The following is a 21636-nucleotide window of genomic DNA, read 5'->3' as shown; positions in this document are numbered from 1 at the left end:
ACTTACCAACGTCACCATAAGACAGGACAATAAATACTTACCAACGTCACCATAAGACATTTCAGGCTTATATTCATCAGTCTGCAACACAAGGTCACATTCAGGGTCAATTATTACTGTGTAACTATAAATAACATACATAGAATACATCGGTAGCAGTATTTTGATTTCCTTACAGAATAGAAATCCTAAACTGAAATACAGGTTCAGAAATAAATTCAACTAAATGATAACAGTATCATTAACTAATTGAGTTTTACAACAGAGTACATAAAAAAATTGTACATTGTCCATTATTGTAAGTTATTGATTTCTTTCATGTGTTGTCTAACTTTTCTCGTCATCTCACAACTCCAATTCTTGGTGAAACATTTTTAGAAAATCAAGTACATTGTAGTAACTCAGATTGGAGTTCTACTTTTCATCCTGGCTAGACATGTGGTAGTTGAAAATGTAATGGTAATTTATTGCAATGCATTGCAATATTTCAAGTTATCAATTGTAATTTGTAATTGAAGGTCATTTAATTAATTGATTATATCAAAAATGCCTGTAAAGCACACAGGTACATGGGGTAAGAAATTATATATTGTATATTTATATTATATAGCCTTGTATTACTATTATAATATAAAACTCCATTTTATATATATAGTAATACGAGGCTAAACAGTATATATATACAATATATAATTTCTTACTCCAAGTACCTGTGGTAAAGCATAATTAAACTTCAATCACATTTTAATTGCTATACATGTACAGATGTTGTTTTTATTTGATAATTTTTAAGATGGTCATGATTGATTTTAACAGACTTATAAACAGCCACTAAGATTATGACAACGTAATGTGTAATTCAATTAATTTCTTTACCACGTTTCTCATCCCACGTTATACAGTATTTTAACTTGATCCTGGATACCTTGTACCTGTGGTATTAAGCATGTTCTACTGTAAGTACCTGAGGTAGTATCTCGTGGTCCCCACTTAACAGGTTGACAATTTCTACTTGTTCTGCCAGTCCGTCATCATTCATTTCTTTTTCTTTATATTTTCTATGCTTGCTGTCACGATGTTCCTCTACTTTCTTGTCCTGAAGAAGCTTGTATTTACAGTCCACAATCAGCATCATAGCCTTTACACTAGAATTAAAACAAACACATGTTCACCACCATTACAATAACTTTTACACTATAACAATAACATGAAGAGCAATCACATTCTATGTGTGACAAAGAGAAAACCACATCCCTGTGGAATGTCTGTAAAGGAATCGAACCAAGGTCTTAGTGTGATAATCTATGACCCTACCACCTGAGCTGAAAAAAGCATGCTTCGTCAGCTGAGTAACAGAGACTCTATATACACAAGCCACATTCACCCATTCCTTTTACACTGATCACCTTGTTTTTCTCAAGAATAGATTTACCCGAATCTCAACCCAAGGTAATCCATAAACTACTTCCACAGGATTTTATTTGGTCGCCATTTTGAAAACAACCGGGAAAAACACATTCCTGCAGAGCTAGAGTGCCCCAACAGGAATTGAACCTGGGATGATATTTCAATGCTCTACCTCCTAAACCAAAGAAATAGTATCTGTCAGCTGGGTTACAGAGACTATTTTACACCACACTGACCCATTCTATTACATTCTTATGTTTTATGATTCAGAAAAATCCTTTAAAATTTCTATAAATGGCCCATAATTATATTACAGATAGTTCTTTTTCTTGAAAATGACCCATCCACTTGGTAACTCAAAATAATCCCAGGTTTTTAACCACTTTTAAATAGATCGTAATGCTGCAAACGTATTAATATACCTCAGCGTTCCCACCGCAGTCATCACAAAGATTCCTTCCAGGATTCCAGCCTGGAACAAAAAATAAGTTTCACATACATGTACAGTGTATACTTAAAACATTATCAAGATCCAAGATATTAAAACATTCCCGAAGGATGGATTTTTTTATGAACATAAACTTCAATTTCAAACAACTTTTAGCTAAAGATGTTAAAAATGTCGAGTGCCTTTACGCTAAAAAAAAGTAACCTCTACTGTAGTACAATATATATTCCAAGTTAACATTTAACAGCAAATGTTTTCATGAAGTTGTTGGGTCCGTGAGCCTGTTCCTAATAAAGAGTATGACTATCTAGTCTGCTAGAAGGGCTTAGATATATTTCACATTGTACATTAACTCACCAGAAAATCTTTTACTAAAATTAGATATCCATAATAACGAGTAGGTAAGATTTACCAACCTCCTTAAAAGCGAAAGGAAGTCCAAGAACACCAGCGCCAATGAACGAAATGAAAATGTTAGCGAAGATTTTCACTGGGTGTCGAGTACCGACCCCCATATCCCCTCCAGCTGTCATCTTTGTTTCGACTTCACCACCGTCGTTTGGAGGTCTTAAATTAACTTTACTCGGACGGCGACATGTTTTTACTTAATTCGATGTTGTTTTGACGTGACATGTCACTGGTTTCCGTTCAACGTGTACCTCGCCGGATGTAAACTAACAGTAGCGCCACCTCTAATTACAAGGTGCCCCAGGGACGATAACTCTGTGAACATTATTTCTTTAGGTCTTGCACAACAATTCAGCCAATCAGCTAGTGTTTCCTCCCGAACCAAGTCCCTGAAGAAAATGTGATTCTTAGGTTTGTGGCTATTTCCCGAGTAAATAACGCATGGAATGGGTACTTTCTATATATATACGAGAATAAAGAGTAGGGTCTTGGGATTTTAAAAATAAAAAATATGCGGACAAACCGGTTCGTCAGTTTTTAAATGACGGGCCTGTAAATATTATTACGGGTGACGTACCAGGTCTATTGTTCGTGGATCGAAACCTGCTATTTCTTTTATCATTGGTTCGGAACCTTTAGATGGAATTAACTTTATTTAGGATCATTTAGGATCAATGATGAAATATTAAGCCGTAAATATCTCATCGAAGGATATAAAAATAGTGTGTCATGGCATATAGAACCTATTAATCTATATTTAGGTATGACACACAAATAGTAGAGACTAGTAATCTATATTTAGGTATGACACACATATAGTAGATACTAGTAATCTATATTTAGGTATGACACACATATAGTAGAGACTAGTAATCTATATTTAGGTATGACACACATATAGTAGAGACTAGTAATCTATATTTAGGTATGACACACATATAGTAGAGACTAGTAATCTATATTTAGGTATGACACACAAATAGTAGAGACTAGTAATCTATATTTAAGTATGACACACATATAGTAGAGACTAGTAATCTATATTTAGGTATGACACACATATAGTAGAGACTAGTAATCTATATTTAGGTATGACACACATATAGCAGAGACTAGTAATCTATATTTAGGTATGACACACAAATAGTAGAGACTAGCGATCTATATTTAGGTATATGACACACAAATAGTAGATACTAGTAATCTATATTTAGGTATGACACACAAATAGTGGAGACTATAGTAATCTATATTTAGGTATGACACACAAATAGTAGAGACTATAGTAATCTATATTTAGGTATGACACACAAATAGTAGATACTAGTAATCTATATTCAGGTATGACACACAAATAGTAGAGACTATAGTAATCTATATTTAGGTATGACACACAAATAGTAGATACTAGTAATCTATATTCAGGTATGACACACAAATAGTAGAGACTATAGTAATCTATATTTAGGTATGACACACATATAGTAGAGACTAGTAATCTATATTCAGGTATGACACACAAATAGTAGAGACTATAGTAATCTATATTTAGGTATGACACACATATAGTAGAGACTAGTAATCTATATTTAGGTATGACACACAAGTAGTAGATACTCTAGTAATCTATATTTAGGTATGACACACATATAGTAGAGACTAGTAATCTATATTTAGGTATGACACACATATGATAGAGACTAGTAATCTATATTTAGGTATGACACACATATAGTAGAGACTAGTAATCTATATTTAGGTATGACACACATATAGTAGAGACTAGTAATCTATATTTAGGTATGACACACATATAGTAGAGACTAGTAATCTATATTTAGGTATGACACACAAATAGTAGAGACTCTAGTAATCTATATTTAGGTATGACACACACATAGTAGAGACTAGTAATCTATATTTAGGTATGACACACAAATAGTAGAGACTCTAGTAATCTATATTTAGGTATGACACACATATAGTAGAGACTAGTAATCTATATTTAGGTATGACACACATATAGTAGAGACTAGTAATCTATATTTAGGTATGACACACAAATAGTAGACACTCGTGATCTATATTTCGGTATGACACACATACAATAGAGAGTAGTAATCTATATCTAGGTATTGAACACATCGAACTAATAAATAATTTGTTCACGTAACATCCTCATTTAAGTACGTTTGTAAAAAGGCAATGTATGAATATAACAAGTTACTTAAAATGAATTAAAAGTGCCAAAGACATTGAATGCGAGAAACTTAAACGGCCATCTCCAATACATCTACATAACATGAATTAACAACATGATTAACCCAATGAATGCTCTTTTACAAATTAAAATTTGGTATCAGAATTATTTTAACGGTAACAGCAATAAAACAATATATAACTTGCTGTTACTTTATCTTAACTTCTAAGATGGATACAGCCCGTTTTTTTTTTTTTTTTTGTCTTTTTTTTTTTTTTTATTTATATGTAGGTAAAAGATGAAAATGTAGTTCAGTGACCTACTTTTTGGTACATGACAGCCGGGTCACTTTGGTGAACCCACGACTCAAGTAGGAACTTCCAATGACATGTTGTGTAGGAGATAAAGTCCGGACAAACTGTAAAAATGTAGGTCAGAGTGACCAACGTTTTGGTCAATGATTACCCAGTCTAGTTCCTAATGGGATACTTATCAGATAACTAAGTCAGTGGGAAGCTAAACCCAGCGCGTTCAGTTACAATCAGGAAAAGTCACCGGAGACAACCATTTTCCGGAGGAACCAGACTCTGCATCATCATCATAATAATGGAAGTATTACGGATGATGACTATTTAGTAGAGCTCTGGACAAATATTGACGCACAAAATGTATACGTGAAATGTTGTGCTTCAGGGAGATTTCAAAAGTGGCCAAAACATAGTAATTGCCCCTACCCATCTTAGAACAAAGATTATTTTTCAATGAGAATTATTTGTTAGAAATAAGAAAATCATGGATGTACACAAATAAAATCGAGTTTTCATATTTTTACAACCTCATTTTCTAGTGTACTATGATAAATGGAGTACTTTCTAAACAATAGGGTTGGGTAAATGATATGTTAAATTTTATATTATTTGGTATTGGAGCGAAACGATATGACGTCAATTGATCGTAAACAGAAAAAAATTAAATGATATAAACTTTGTTGTCCATCTTTTTCCAGGTGTGGTCATGTAAATTGCGAAGTTCACGGGGGTTTTCTTTGGGTGTATTGTTTAACGTCCAATCTACAGCCATTGTCATTTAAGGACGGACTCCCCTGCGTCCGTGCGTCCGTGTGTTGAAGGCTACGGTATATTTGTGTTTGCCTTCTTGTGATGTACCACGGGATAGAATGCTAAGCCTACCTCACAGGAGCGAACGCTCAACTTATGACCAAAAGTAAGACAGTGCCAAGAGGGGCATTATAGAGAAGAGAATTGTCTGTCTAGAAGAGAGAGAGAAACGATTAAAGTAACCAACACTTCACGAAATTCATATATTCCGAAATGTGCTGTATCTCTGTGGGATTTCGTACTGTCAATCAGATCAACCAGTTTTAATTTTTTTTTCAACACCACAGTTTTTTTTTTTTTTTTTTTTTTTTGAGAATGTGGCTTTATTTGGATTTGAACTATGGCCGGTGTTGTTAATAAGCCGAGGACGCTTACTTTTCGGAACACCTGGTAATATTCTTCGGGTACTTTTTAGTGGTTCGTATTCTGCCCTCGTCTTTTTACGTCATATTTATATGTGCTATCATATTGTGATGTAGAATCCTTTGTAGAACACAGGAGAGGCCGTCCTTAATTCACCATGGCTGATGATAGGATGTTAACCGTATATAAAACCAAATTAAACCAGTTCCCAAAGTTTACCGTTACCTGTATGCTATGTTCAAATCCTTATACACGGGATGGTTTCTCGCCACTAAAGTTCACCTTGGGATCTTGATAGACATAGCAGTTCCCCGAATTGTAAACAAATACACTATACGTTTTAATCTGTCTCTGAAATGGTGTCAGTAAGCTTGTAAATACGGACATACTCCCGGGTAAATGAATGCCTGAGAAGTCCACAGATTGTGTATTAATAGGAAATACTATCTGTTTGATCTAACAATGACGAATTGATTTCTTGTCTCAAGAAAAACATGAGCTGTTTCAACACCATTGATTTAACAGAATTTCTCAAGACATCATCATATTATTCATTGTGTATTGATATCGATCCCTAAATTCAGAGTACATGTACTGTAGTAACGCAAGTGAACTATTCTTAGCCAATCTTCGTTTAGGCAAGTAATGTTTAACGTCTTATTAACAGTTAGAGCCATTAAGGACGCCCCCTCCTGTGTACGAGATGCATGTGCGCGCGTGTTTTGGGTGTGCGATACATGTATGCGCGTGTTTGGGGTGTGCGAAACATGTGTGCGCGTGTTTTGGGAGGCTGTGGTGTGGTTTTCCTCCTTGTGATAGTGCGGAACAAATGACAACTTTATAGTGCCACTTCACTGAAATATACTGCTGGAGACACCCAGACGGATACCACACCCAGTCCTACTGGACAGCACGCACACTTCTTACTTCCTACATACAGAAACTTCTACACCAAACGTCCATGGTTATGATAGCAAATAACTTTTTAAATTTCCATCGCCTATTTGGAACGATGAACTACTTATTAGAATTTTTCTGGCAAAGAAAGCGTCATGAAAACTTAGATGAAGGAAACGCTAATTGCATGACTGATGTACACATTATATAATTCGCAGTGAGGGCTACAAACTCGATCATATCGCAGACGCCCAATTATGTACACAATTACAACACATGTAACCCCGGTATCATACAGAGGGAAGGCCGTACTTAAGGACATATGGAAGTCATGTTTTAAGTCATTCTATGCCGCATACAGGAGATAACCCTTCATAAAAAATTATAGTGGTCGTAACGGAAAGAGCAGCGTTACAAGGATACAACCTTAATCTGCTTCTGTCAACATGGTTTGGTTGGTTTTTGTATTGTTCATTTAAGGACGGCCTCCCTTGTGCGCTAGATGCATGCGTGTGGTGAGTGTGTGCTTGTTGGGACGCTGCGGTATATTGATGTTTGCGAAACTGATGTCGATTTGATAGGATTATCTCACTGAAACGTTGGCCAACTGCCAAATACATCCAACAGGACAGTCCACCCGGTCACATCATACTGACAACCCGCGAAATATAGAGCCTGTAAATTTAGTCTTGAAAATAATCAATCACTGCTTTAACCAAACAACCCAAACCATTTTCCCATTGGCGATATAATTGACAGTTATCATATGTTCTTGCCACTAATAGGCACCATTGCCAAAATAGCCTAAGTACACACTTATAAGTCCAGTGTAAATGATTCAAAATCGAGCTCTTCTAATTCCAAAGGAAAGAAGTTTAAAAATATACTACCTCCATCGTCTGCATTAAAACAAATGAAAGACACAATTTAGTTAACTGTTGAGGAACTGTTGGTGAAATGGGGGATTTGCCCCTCTATGGCAGTCTTGAGGCCCGATGATTATTTCCAATGACCTCATCGCCCCACTGATAATAAGTAATCTGTAATTCATGATATTATAAGATAGAGGTTATCATTTCGTTTAGATAAAAGTATTATTAAAAAGAAGATCAAACAATAACAAAATAAATAGATAAATAAACCCTGCCATTTCGGGATAAAACTGTGTTTATAATTTTTCTAGTGTTACCGCTTAAGTTTTTCTACCATTGGTACATTTCTGTTGTTCAACGTGACTCATTTAATCGTTTGGACAATAACTGGGACTCCATTGGGCTTCTGTACTACGCTGAATCCTTGATATATGACACTAATCACTGAACGCTACCCAGCGGATACAAAACGTTCGGAGAATGTCCGGGACTTTCCTACAACGTCGTGAGAAAATTTTATGTCAAGCATAAACGTTAGCTTTTGACGTTGTAACTAGGTCTTATGCAAACCGTGTGTATTAATTGTTAGTTTTAAAAGGATTGCAAGTGTGCATCAATTCTTAAGACATACCAAGCGAAAACGTCAAATTTTACGATACATTGAAATATCATCGATAATGAATCTGTTTACATTAGTATTTGTTTACAGAACATGTAATGGCCTCTTGCTGAACAGTTATAGGGTATTAATAATTTTTGTTTTAAACCTTGTTTTTAAAGATTTGAAAAAAAGGAACGGACCGGTGTAGCTTGTCGATATTGTTAAATATGGTCTCTGCCACTCTGCGGACAGAGTATACTTCTTTGGCTCATGACGTACAAAGGTAGAGCCATAGCTTCTCACACCGGAAACCGAGGTTAGAGTCCTGTCGGGCTACTCAGCAGAAATATGTTTTCCCAGTTCTTTCTAGTTGCCGTCCAACTTAAATCCCACGATGGTTGAATATGTACCAGAAAAGTAGAAAATAAAATATGTAAGATACTGTGACAACGTCGAAGAATGTAAATAAAAAGATGTAATTTCCTAACACAGTAACGTTGTGGACACGTTGTATATAAACCTTCTCGAAACTCATTTGCAACATTAATTACTACAACCTTAACGCAACGTCGTATCCTGACGTAAACGTTGGTGAAACATTCTCCAGATAGGACGTGGGCATTCTTACAATTTCTATTTGTACAACTGTCCCATAAAGGGAGCTTTGGCGATTCATTGGAGGTTCTAATAAGTTTGTGTGTATTTGATTTGAATGTGTCTTGTTGGTAATGACAATAATTAGCCTAATATAGACTTACAGTTAACGATTTATCAGGAGTCTACATACAAATCTATATTTCTTTTCATATTCTGCCTTAGTGTTATCGATTTCGAGTTTAAATTATGGTTAGGTTTTCATGACGGTATTCTTTGTAGTTTTTCTGACTAACACACAGGCCTAATTGTTAGCGTTTATTTAACTGAGCAGCAAAAATTAGTATAACAAACAAACTGAGTCATGAAATATAAACTTATCTCAAATATAAATACATACATTTTGTACATGAACTTTGTTCTACAGGCAGGGCTTAAGAATTGTTCCTGCTGCCCATTGCAAGAATTGTAAGTAGTGTCTTTCTCTTCTTTATTTACAAATTTCTTTCTAATGTCTCCCTGGACACTGCATGCCTATTTTTTCGCCTTTAGTTGAGCAATCGTCCTTGTCCGGACGGCTTTGGGTTCTATCCCCTTGCCGAGACACAAAGTAGGTTGGGAATAGGACAACTGGCTAGCCCGTTGTCGGTATAATGTGTCCGGATATGGCGTTCTGCTGGGTACCTTCGGCAGTATACTGTAGCCTTACGATACACACACAGACTCGCCACACGGATTCATCTGATACAAGAGAGGACTGTGTGCTAGATACATGCTTGTAATATATGTGTGTGGTTTGGGAGGCTGTAGTTTATGATCGTCTCCTTTTAATAGCGAAGAAAATATGCCGACTTTATAGTGCTTCATTATTGAAGCATATTGCCAAGGACACCCAACAGGACATTCCAGCCCGGTATACTGACAACGGGGAAAGCAGTGTTCCCACTCGTATTAACAACTGCCATTTTTACAACCTCAGGTATGTCTCGTCCAGGGGACAGAACACAAAGCCAGCCTTCCTAACAGGTGAAAACGCTCAACAAATACCAAAAGTGAGGCAGCGTCAACGGAGAGATTAGGAAGAACAAAGTATCTAGAAAGAAGAGAAAATATCATATCCCATATTTAGTCGTCTCTTACGATCATAATGTCCTACATGTAGACCAATCTTGAAAGAAATAAAGTAAGAGAAAAAGTAAAGAAACAGCCTTGGTTTATCCAAGTACTTCATAATAATTATACCCTAAGCACAATTGAAAAAATAACAAATCATGCAAAAAATGTTTAATGTATTGTAATGAAATTTTGTTCTAGCTATGGCTGCTGATGTCTTCAGATTAATCAATCGAGTATATGGACAAATGACGATTTTTGCATTTCATCAACAGTTTATTACAATTTGATTTGAATAATGAACGTATCCTGCAAATGTTTTGTGGAGGGAACTTAGTTTGCACATTGACAATATGAAATAACATTTAAAAATGAGCTCTCATCACAAATATAAAATCATGAATTTTCACGGGGAACAATTTCTGCATGTCGTTGAATAATTTTTTCCATAGATACACTAGTATAATTCACGACTACACATGTGTATATACTAGGCACCCTCAATCGGGGAAGTTCTGCAAGTGTGAAATCTACTGCACCACGTGGCGGGGTCTATGTCGTGTCCTCTCTTTCATGTCGGCGCCTACCATTTGTGTCCCAAAGGGATCTTGTCGCCCACCATTGAATGATCTTTATTCGTTCTATATCAGACCGATATTCTCTTTATTTCCCCTTCTTTCCTTCTCATAATAATGTGATAACATAAACAAGTGGAACCTACCTGTGAAGTTTGAGGAACATCCCTCCAGTACTTCTTCAGAAATAGCAAATAATAACAAACTTCAATTCTCAGAATTTAAGATGGCCACCTGACAAAAAACAAAATTTGATTCGCACAACAAGGGACCAAGTCGAACTTACATATTAAGTGTACTTTTCAAGAAAAAGCGATAATAAGGATTGTTTTTCGAACGGACGGCCCAAGGACGCAGCGTGATTTGAATAGCCAACCATCTGGTTATGTTAGGCAAAAATATCTGCTAGTATTCCAACTTTCGTCAAATATGAACTTAATATTTTGCAATTGTTATACTTGTAGAGCTTGGAAATTGTGTGCATGGGTGTTTAATTATGCAGCTTGAAAATATGTAGTTACTATTGGAGTGGAATAAAAAAAAAACACTAGGTCCATAATTCTTAAAAGAATAAGTAGTTTAAAATCCAAGTCTCTTTGTATTTCTTGACCCCGATGTCAAAACAACACTGTAATATTGTTATTATGACAGGTTTGTGGCTGTGTCTGCAGATAAGGCATCTGCCTTAGATCAAAGTTGATCGTCGTCGGTGAACATTATCACAGTCCCTACTTACAAAAAGAACCACGATTACTTTATAACCAGGGTAATACTGCCTACACTGAGCTTGACGAAATAATGTCAAATCATTATTCAATATCGAAAAATTTTGCAAATCCTCGATAGTGGGAGGAAACATTGGATTCCTAAACTGCATAAGAATTTTCACAAACGACATTTTATTGCTAGCTCGAGTCCAACTAAGCCTCTTAAATACCATAATCCTAAAACAACTAAATCGGGGCTACAGGCCTATTGGGATACTGGTTACTCCAAAAGTGGATTTTATGGAAAACGGGTGTTGAACATCTCTAAATGGTTTCTTCCATCAAAACGTTTGATTTTTCTACTTTTTACACTACCATTCTCCATTCCAAACTGAAGGGCCATCTTCGTTCTCTTGTAATGACAGCTTTCTCTTTTCCAAAAAAGGAACGGCAATATAAGTACAAAGAATTGTGAACTACACTGGTAAGCATTTCGTAAAACATAAGACTTGGGTTCATAGAAAAGAGAGTGAAGATGCTATCGTAAGAATGATTGAACCCTTGATCGACACCATCTTCGTTAAGTTTGGTTACCAGATCTTCTAGCATACTGTAGGCATACCCATGGGAACAAATTCTGACACTCGAAAATAAACTTGTTTCTGTTTTCATACGAAGCTGTTTATATCAAACAGCTTATCAATACAGGTAATATATACACCTTACAAATTCCTTCAATTTCAATTATTAATAGGAAACATCCAACGTTGTTTCATGACTCTTGCATGCTAGAAGAACGATAAATGCGTCAATGTTGCCGTCTTTTCATGATTCTCCTGCACGCTACAAGACCAGCCATCAACAAAAACTCCACCAGCTCCGATAGTGTCAGTAAACTTGCGCCCAGGAATATCCCCATCTGGCCTCCAAGAGTCGCTGAAGAATACAGATAATATTAAATGGAAAATGAATCTTCTGTTCCAATCCCTGTATTGAAAACAAGAAAAATGGATGATACTTCATTAAAACATATATATCGTTGACTTTTTTGTTAATTTTTACATGTTAGGTGGAATATTAACTTTCAACGCATGGTGATACTTGCATTGAGTCAATAAAATATTATACACACGAATCTCACCAATCTCGAGACAAAATTGACTTCGCCACTATCAATAATTACACGACATTAAAGCCACGAAAAACCTTAATTCTAACTCGATATTGATAAAATGGAGGCATAATATGAACAAGTATTATATCATCTATCGGTGCAAAAAGACACACAATATATCAAAACCTTTCAAATTTCGAAACAACGTGAGTTGATCACAGGAAACTAAAAATTAATTCTACCGCACCATAGAGCTGTTTCGTCTTTTTGTTTTGTTTTTAGGTTTAATTGGTTAAACGTTCTTATTAAGCAAGGGGCGTATGATGGCCGGTGTCGAGAAGACGCCTAGAGGAAGAAAAAAAAGCGCAGAAAAACAGCAGTGAGGAATGAAAGGAAAGATTAAAAATCCCAAGTGTCCAATTATCCTATGTCGGAATGCATTTAGTAATGTAGCACTCTTAAATCGGCAAAAGTTCCGGTCTTCAACCAGGAGACTTGATACGAACATAACGCAGACTTCCAAAACACACATACGCATTCACCATACACATATCGCGCACAAATATGTTCCCTAATCACACAAAAGACTGCAAATCCTAGATTACCTTGGTGGAGAAGGGGGGGGGGGGGGGGGGGCAATTTTGATCGACTTCTACGATCAGGGTCAGGGCCTAAAGTAAGGATGATAGGAGGTGACCAAAGGAAAGAAAGAAGAAAAATATATCAAAATATTAACATCTCTCTTTTCTTCAGCTGAATCGTACAGTTCATAGAGAACATTTGACCACGTCACTACTAAATCTGTGTCCATACACGCTTTGTTTGACAATCAAAGTTAATCAGAGACGGATAATTAAAAACGTAAAAGATATTAAACAAAGTATTGAATTGTTTATTTCAATTTTGTTAACAATACTGGTGTCTTTACGTATATTCACTGGAACTATTTAATCTCTCAACCACAGCTGCCGTACCTGCCAACGTGCTAACAATAGGAAATGTTCGTTGCCAACTTCGGGCATACTACCGTATACTCAGTCAAAATTAGGTACAATCCTTACCTGCCAACGCTAACGCGCTAACAATAGGAAATGTTAGTTGTCAACTTCGGGCATACTACCGTATACTCAGTCAAAATTAGGTACAATCCTTAAAGGTGAGAACATGTTATTTTGTCCGTTTGTTGTTTAAAACCACCTTATCATTTACCTGTGTACACCAGTGTGTGAGTTCAGAGGAATTGTCTCCTCAGTAATGAGAGGACACGTTGAAGTTTTAGTGTATTCTGTACAGACGTGTTTGTTCACTGTGTTTATACGACTTCGTGTAAGTCCATTGTTCTAAACTCAGTTACTAGGTTAGCATGTTACCATCACATAAGTAATCGAGAAAAACGGGCAATAATTGGGATTTACCATCACAACAAACACGATACACCTACATCGTTCGTCATGCTGTTAGCTGTGTACGGTTATCTATGGTGTCACGTGATATCTAAATTTTCTGTACAAATATCAAACTTATTCAGTTAGTCACAAATATGGGTGCAAGCTTCTTTTATTTATCAATCTTTTACATAACTGTCCAACTCGTATCTACTGTTCCTACGAATGGATGCCCCTTTAATCACGTGATTCACATCAAAAATATGGCTGCGAAATGTTTGGAAACTTGGAGTTGGATGATGATATATGTGGAATTTCCTTTTTATGCACGTTGACATGTATGTCTAGGTCAGGTATTTGAAAAATGATCAATGTTTCGATATATTGGTGTTATATATTCACACGACGGTATTGGATATATTAAAACATAACCTGAAGTGCCAACCTGATAGCGGGTCGACTTTTCCACCGTTTTCTTGATTTTCTTTATGAAACCTTTGGATTACCTGTGACGCTGCCTCACTTTTGGCTTTTAGTTCTTATAGGTCTTTTAAAATGGTAGTTACTCCTGCTTCGCTCTCGGCATTTTTGGGAGTCCTTGGTTTGTTTGTTTTGGTTTGTTTTTGTTTAACGTCCTATTAACAGCCAGGGTCATTTAAGGACGTGCCAGGTTTTGGAGGTGGAGGAAAGCCGAAGTACCCGGAGAAAAACCACCGGCCTACGGTCTGTACCTGGCAACTGTCCCACGTAGGGTTCGAACTCGTAACTCAGTGGTGGAGGGCTAGTGATAAAGTATCGGGACACATTAACCACTCGGCCACCGCGGCCCCTTTTGGAGTCCCGCTGGCTGATATTTATCACGCCTTTAAGGAAGGTTTTTGAGTTCTATCCACTGGCCGATATATATCACGCCTTTAAGGAAGGCTTTGGGTTCTATCCACTGGCCGATATATATCCCGCCTTTAATGAAGGCTTTGGGTTCTATCCACTGGCCGATATATATCACGCCTTTAAGGAAGGCTTTGGGTTCTATCCACTGGCCGATATATATCACGCCTTTAAGAAAGGCTTTGGGTTCTATCCACCGGCCGATATATATCCCGCCTTTAAGGAAGGCTTTGGGTTCTCTCCACTGGCCGATATATATCACGCCATTAAGGAAGGCTTTTGGTTCTATCCACTGGCCGATATATATCACACCTTTAAGGAAGGCTTTGGGTTCTATCCGCTGGCCGATATATATCACACCTTTAAGGAAGGCTTTGGGTTCTATCCACTGTCCGATATATATCACGCCTTTAAGGAAGGCTTTGGGTTCTCTCCACTGGCCGATATATATCACACCTTTAAGGAAGACTTTGAGTTCTATCCACTGGCCGATATATATCACGCCTTTAAGGAAGGCTTTGGGTTCTATCCACTGGCCGATATATATCCCGCCTTTAAGGAAGGCTTTGGGTTCTATCCACTGGCCGATATATATATCACGCCATTAAGAAAGGCTTTGGGTTCTATCCGCTGGCCGATATATATCACGCGTTTAAGGAAGGCTTTGAGTTCTATCCACTGGCCGATATATATCATGCCATTAAGAAAGGCTTTGGGTTCTATCCGTTGGCCGATATATAACATGCCAATTAGGAAGGCTTTGGGTTCTATCCAATGTCCGATATATAACAGTCTACAAAAGTAATGGGTACTACTCAAAACACGCACACTTTCGCTCCACGCACGCATATACACCGGGGAGGTCGTCGTTAGATTATCATATATAGCTGTAGATAGGATGTTTATCAATGTCAAACCAAACTTTGAAAATTACTTCATTGCATCAATTTCTTTGTTCTTATTATTCTCGATGTTTAATTCATAAATGACCCTTATAACACCCTATCTTTTCTGTTATTTCAATATGATATCATATGATGAAATTACCTAGTACACATCAAATACATGTTTATCTTTGGAAATCGGATACCATAACAATATTATGATTCCCTAAGACCGGTCATGTTCGCATAGCTGCAAGAAAAGCTACATACCTATGATTTTTTCGATGCTGTACTCAGGTAAGTATTCCACGTTCAGGTAGCTTAGAGTGTCGAAGAAGAACCTTACCTCCATGTAATCCGTCCTGTGGATCAATGAATAAAACTTCGATAAAACATTTGTGTACAAATTGGTATATTGTCTAACGGATATGTAATGATGACCCCTCCCCCTAGTAAAGTAGTGTGACTATTGTAGAATAGGTGAAGGTTTGGGTTCTTTTTGTACAGACAATCGATCAAATAGATGAAATAATGCTCAATATCTCATATGTCAATATGTCATCACACAGAAACGAATCATAATGAGGCGAAGTCCCTAAAATATGTAAATAACACTTGTTACTATACAGGTACATGACAAAACTCATAACCGAACCCACCTTGATCAAATATGCACTTGCAACGTACGCAACGTAGTATACTACTAGTACGTATCTGTTTCACAGTAAAATAGATAGTAAATATATTACATTTTTGTATTGATTTTTACAGATATATTATACATTACTGAAAAACATATGTTAGATATGAATGCCTGAGACCAAGACCTACATAAACATATATTACTACAGATAAATTGATCTCAAATCGATTGATGGGAAGAGAATAATAATCAGTCATTGCCATACGAAACCTACGAAAATGCACGATTACGTGGTTACGGAAACCGATAGGTACGCAAATAATCGAGACAATCAGGCGTTTCCAGAACTGTTATTATGAACGCATAACTGGAGTTTTCATTTGTCTGAATGTTGCTATTGTCCGATTGGTTGGGTATTTGGTCATATAAAGACGCCGCCGCTGTGTGCGAGACGCATGGGTGTGATGAATGTTTGGGGGACTAGTTGTTTCCTCGTGATATCGACTTCATAGTGCAATCTCAAAGAAACGTACTGCCGAAGACACCCAGCAGGACATCCCATCTAGTTCTCCTGAAATTTGCATTTCACGCTTGTTTTGCCGAAATTAACAGGTAGCTTAACAAATTAAATGCCAAATTCAAGACCCATTGAAAGCCATGACACATATTAACAATTGGTCAAAATACTTCTGTTTAATTGCAACAGAATATTGATTTTTAATCTGGATAAATATCACTTGATTAACTATTTACATGAACCTTAAACTCAACAACGAGTATATTTGTTACATGCAAATCATAAAGTCAAACCTGGTCAAACCAATGCTGCTAAGGTATGCTGTAGAAACTTGATTGTTTTGTACAATGAGCTAATTGTGTCTTCCTGAAACATGAATTTTTCGAACGTTTTGCTGACATGTCAACAGCAAGGCCCATGGTTCGCCATGGTTCAAACTAAAATTTACCAAGTTTTAACTCAACTATAATAAGGATTTATATGTATTTAAACTATCACGAATATCACTGGATATGCTATTAACATATCTCTTAATTTGAAAAGTTGACGACGGACGCTGTGCCACGCCATACGTTTACTTGCCCTTAGAGCAGGTGAGCTAATAATGATATTGTTCAGAATCCAGTACATACCTCAAATTCGTATAACCTGCATTCATCAGGAATAACTCGTTGATTTTGGAGGGAAAGTACGCTGAAGTCGCTGACGCACCGTACACATTAAACTCACATGGAGAATCACACAAGCATGTCTGTTGGAATGTTATATTATGAAGGTATTCACCTAAACAAAGAAAACATTATCTTAAATATCAGTATTAATCCTCCTAAAATACACACGCATACACCTCATTCACCTCGAACACATGGGAGGCTGTACTTAAATTAAGCATTACTTAACCAAATCTAAGTTCGGGTGTGATATAAATATAATTCATTGACACTATGTTTGATGTGCGGGAAGGTCATACAAATATACCTGCAGTCCCACTCTTATGCTTCCAGATAGGAAACCTTAATTTGGGATCTTTCCTTTTCTCCTAAACAACTTTCTCCTTCCTTGACATTACTTCACATTTGATCTTTACAGTAACCACTCCTACTCGGCATTCAGCATTTGGGAATGGGATCGAATGGTTCGCCCGCTGTAAGTATGCGACCGAATGGGATATTTTCCGGTTTTATCCTTTATTGAGGTAGCACTTTATAATCGCCATCAGTTCAACACTATCGAAAAGAGATACAACCGGAAGCCTCTCAAAACACTCTTGCGCATGCGTCTCGCACGCAGGAACCAGGGGCCTTAAATGATCAAAGCTATTAATAGGACGTTAGCAATACAAAACGAAAACCAAATCGACGTCACTTATTTGATACATACCTCGACTGTTATTACGGTAACATTCGGCATATTCCCGAAATGTGCAAGTCCGTGCTGGTCCTGTATAAAGATATAACATATCAGTCGGATATTACATAAAATTGACACCAAGGCCAAGATATTGATGCTATCATGCATAAAGAATCGGGTATACTTTGTGGCTGAATTACCCAATCCACACATTCATTTTTTTGTCCACCGCGAAACGCGTTTGCGAGGGATATAACATTGGGCGTTTAGGGCTGTAACTGCAAAACCTTTCAACTCAACTCAACAAAAAAATCTGTATATGTTACGTTAGTGCCCTAGTTGTGCCTTTTCCTATTGACGATTTTTTTAATGTTTTCCAACTTTAGCCAGGATGGCGCGAGAACGTTAAACACTTAAAACAAACTCTCCTATGTCAATTGTAAAATATGTATTTACGAAACATACATTTCAACATATTATTAACTTGCTTATCCTAACTTTAACTTTTGTTTTTAAGTGTGCACAATTACTTTTTGTGGGCCATTTTCTCGCGATTTTGACCTAAACCAAACATTAAACAAAATAATTGTCGATTAGCCGTTAAACTAGCCACACACCCATATTCATATAATTCTATTTTCGATAAGTGTACATGATTGACATTTTTGGTTGAGAAAGAACATTATCTTTACCAGTGTCCGTGGGAGCCTGACATCCACACAGCTTGACCAGGTATCGATATTTACACTCCCGTATACAGGCATAGTAACTGTACTTATCGTGGTAACTCAGTGGATTCCGGAAACCTGCTGCTGTAGTGTCCAGACAATAGCCACCTCCAGCCGATGGGTATGGATACGGTAAATACTTGTACTACAAACAGGTAAACGTTATTTATTACGCTTCTTAAACCATGAACGTTGTTGTATACGGTAACGAATACTAGTATAACTATATTTATCCTGCAACTGCCACCGCATTGTCGGAATACAACCACCATATATATTTTTGCTGTATACGGCAGTGACGGAAAACAGCTGTATTTTGGAATCATAGCACGTGCGTCAGTTCGACTGACCTACTTCAAAGTGAAACTACGTTTAAAAGGCGAACATATTTCTGTCATTTTTGACACCGTTTCACTTCAAAATGATTATTTCTGATGATTATTTTTATGTCTGTTGCAGGATAAATTCAAGGCTCGCCACTTTTGTCTTTCTTTACCCTCGCCAAAATACAGCTTATATTTTAAGACACTGGCCATGTATTCTCTATGTATATGAAGATAATATGATGAACTAACGACCGAAGGAGTTCTTCAAACCAATAGTTTTCTACGATATCTTTAGTACTTAATCTACTAGATTTAAACAATCATCAGTAGGACCTGAATGTTTTCGGTGATAGAGTGTGTGTAAGGCGGGTTTTGTACCAAACCAACCTTTTTGTTATTTTATACTCCTTTATTTACTTTGATAATTCGTTTATTACCAAGCCTGATAAAACCTCCGAGGAGAACCAGTGCATGCCACTTATATCGAATTGTTAAAAATGAACTATTGTGTTTACAGAACTGTAGATAGGGCGTAAGAATTATACCTGCATGGCTAAATTTGGGATCTTATCTTTTCTCTTCTTAAACAACGTTCTTCTAAGTTTTTGCCTTTAGTTGAGCGTTCGCCCCTGTGAGGAAGGCTTTGGGTTCTTACCCTTGTCTTTAAAAGTCTTTAAAATGCTAACTGCCACTCCTGCTTACCGCTCAGCATTTTGGGAGTGGGCGACTGGTTTGCCCGTTGTCAGTATAATGTGACCGATAGGGGTGTCCTGTTGGGTGTCTTTGGCAGTATGCCTCAGTAAGGTAGCACTATGAATCGGCAAAAGTTTGTTTACAAAAATCGACACAAGTGAACAATTCGTTCAAATTTGTAACACGATCCGCACGCAATGCTGACTAAACAGGCGCTACGTCTAATGCTTATGCATGTTTAAATGCTGTATGTGAGTGGAATGATTGCAGAACAATGTCCAATCACCAGATTGATCATTGCCGTGTTGGTGTATATCATTTGCCTTGTTGTACCTGTTGCGGTTTTCAAGCAATATATGCAACTTATCATAATAAAACGCTAAACTACTTTGATGATTAGCCGAGTGACTTTGGCTGGATACTAAGTTGGTATATTGTGATATTCACATAAATGTGGGCCTACCTTGGTAAGGAAGAGAGAGGCGTACACCGAGAAGCCTGGGGAGGCGAAGAAACCTCGATTCGTGTCTGGTGCTTCCCGAGGGTCATGGACAATTATCTGGCAGAACATGAAACGTAAATTAAATTTACTGGAAGTGATCCATCAAGTTACTATTATATATAGTAAATTATAATGTATTACGACTGTGATAACTACATTGTAACAGTTTAAATTTTTCTTTTACAAATATCAAATTAGAATTGTGCTACCATTAGCATTTGAGAAATTTTATTTTCGAGCGACGAAAGAGTTCACTAACATGCTAAATAATCTTTACATTATGCATATTATTTCATTTGAATTCAATTCATGTTATAAATTATAAACGTCGAATTGGACATACCTTCATTCCAGCTGCCAAATTATCACTGTAAACGTACTCATTCTGGTTAACATTGATGTAAAACGCCAGGGACTTTACACTGCCGATTATACTCGTCACAAGTAGATCATCAGTCCCCATTTGCTGTTCACTATTGAAGGTGAAACACAAGCCGATGTCCGTAAGTGTTGGGATGAGAACTTCACTGCAATTCATCTGTATATTTTCCGTGTTAACGCATGCAAAAAACAAATCCATGACAGAGAACGAGACATTATTTAGCCAGCCGTCCGGTAGGGGGCGAGACAGGTCACTATATGCTGGATGATCGTAGTTGACTGGAGGTACGAAATGTGTCATTCTACTTATTGATAGCAGGTAGTGATCCATGATGGCGTCTGGGTTGAGAGCAGATCTCTTTAACGGTGACAGATTACAAAAAGTGATGGCAGGGAAGGGTATCTCGTCGACGAGCTCTACCTTGATGTTGGCCATGGTTGTATGCTGGGTATACTTATAGAATAGGTCAGCACACGTGTATATTAACAACCCGCCCATACACAGCAATGCGATTATCCAGATGATCCTATAATTGAATATTCCACAGGTATCAATTCAAGACAATATTAAAACCTAACATCATTGTCTGTTTATCTTTCTATTTTTCAAAGTGTTGTAGATTTACAAATCCTGAATATGGTTGTGCGGTAACGACGTCTTAAAGGAAGATGCATGTGTGTATGTACATTGCTTAATACACGTTTTGTGGTCAATAACTGGAAATCTAATCTATCTTTCCTTCTGCGATATGAAATCCGACGTGTTCGATAAAAAAAAATGCTCCACTGTCACCATCGTAGCTGTTATATTGAGACTTTTTCTTTGTATATTTACCTGGATGTATATGGCAGGTTTCGATGAAATATAAGACTTCCCAATCATTCTTTGTACCTTTTCCAAATATTAAGCTTATATTTACAC

General features: G+C 36.9%; 2 protein-coding genes across 6 annotated transcripts in view; both read right to left on the bottom strand.

Moving 5' to 3' along the window:
- LOC117328701 (amino acid transporter AVT3B-like) overlaps positions 1-2531 on the bottom strand; it is a 33291-nt gene extending 30760 nt beyond the window's left edge. For all 5 annotated transcript variants that reach the window (XM_033886195.1, XM_033886196.1, XM_033886197.1 and 2 more), the window contains exons 1-4: positions 2272-2531; positions 1830-1879; positions 965-1145; positions 42-81 (exon numbers count right to left, since the gene is read on the bottom strand). In XM_033886195.1, coding sequence (XP_033742086.1) covers positions 42-81; positions 965-1145; positions 1830-1879; positions 2272-2388 — 388 coding nt within the window. In that variant the 5' untranslated portion in view covers positions 2389-2531. The remainder of the gene's footprint in view (positions 1-41; positions 82-964; positions 1146-1829; positions 1880-2271) is intronic.
- An 8131-nt stretch (positions 2532-10662) lies between these two features.
- Positions 10663-21218, bottom strand: LOC117329998 (acid-sensing ion channel 4-A-like). The gene is made up of 7 exons (XM_033888228.1): positions 20677-21218; positions 20295-20390; positions 18777-18957; positions 18115-18174; positions 17367-17517; positions 15845-15936; positions 10663-12239 (listed from the first exon to the last, which is right to left on the bottom strand). The coding sequence occupies exons 1-7, from the start codon at positions 21211-21213 to the stop codon at positions 12112-12114; spliced, it is 1245 nt and encodes a 414-aa protein (XP_033744119.1). The 5' UTR covers positions 21214-21218; the 3' UTR covers positions 10663-12111.
- Between the last annotated feature and the right edge of the window lie 418 nt (positions 21219-21636).

Source organism: Pecten maximus, chromosome 6 (assembly GCF_902652985.1).
Source record: "Pecten maximus chromosome 6, xPecMax1.1, whole genome shotgun sequence".
Classification (NCBI taxonomy): domain Eukaryota; kingdom Metazoa; phylum Mollusca; class Bivalvia; order Pectinida; family Pectinidae; genus Pecten; species Pecten maximus.
Note: the sequence above shows the minus strand (reverse complement) of the source record. Positions and strands in the feature narration are given on the sequence as shown.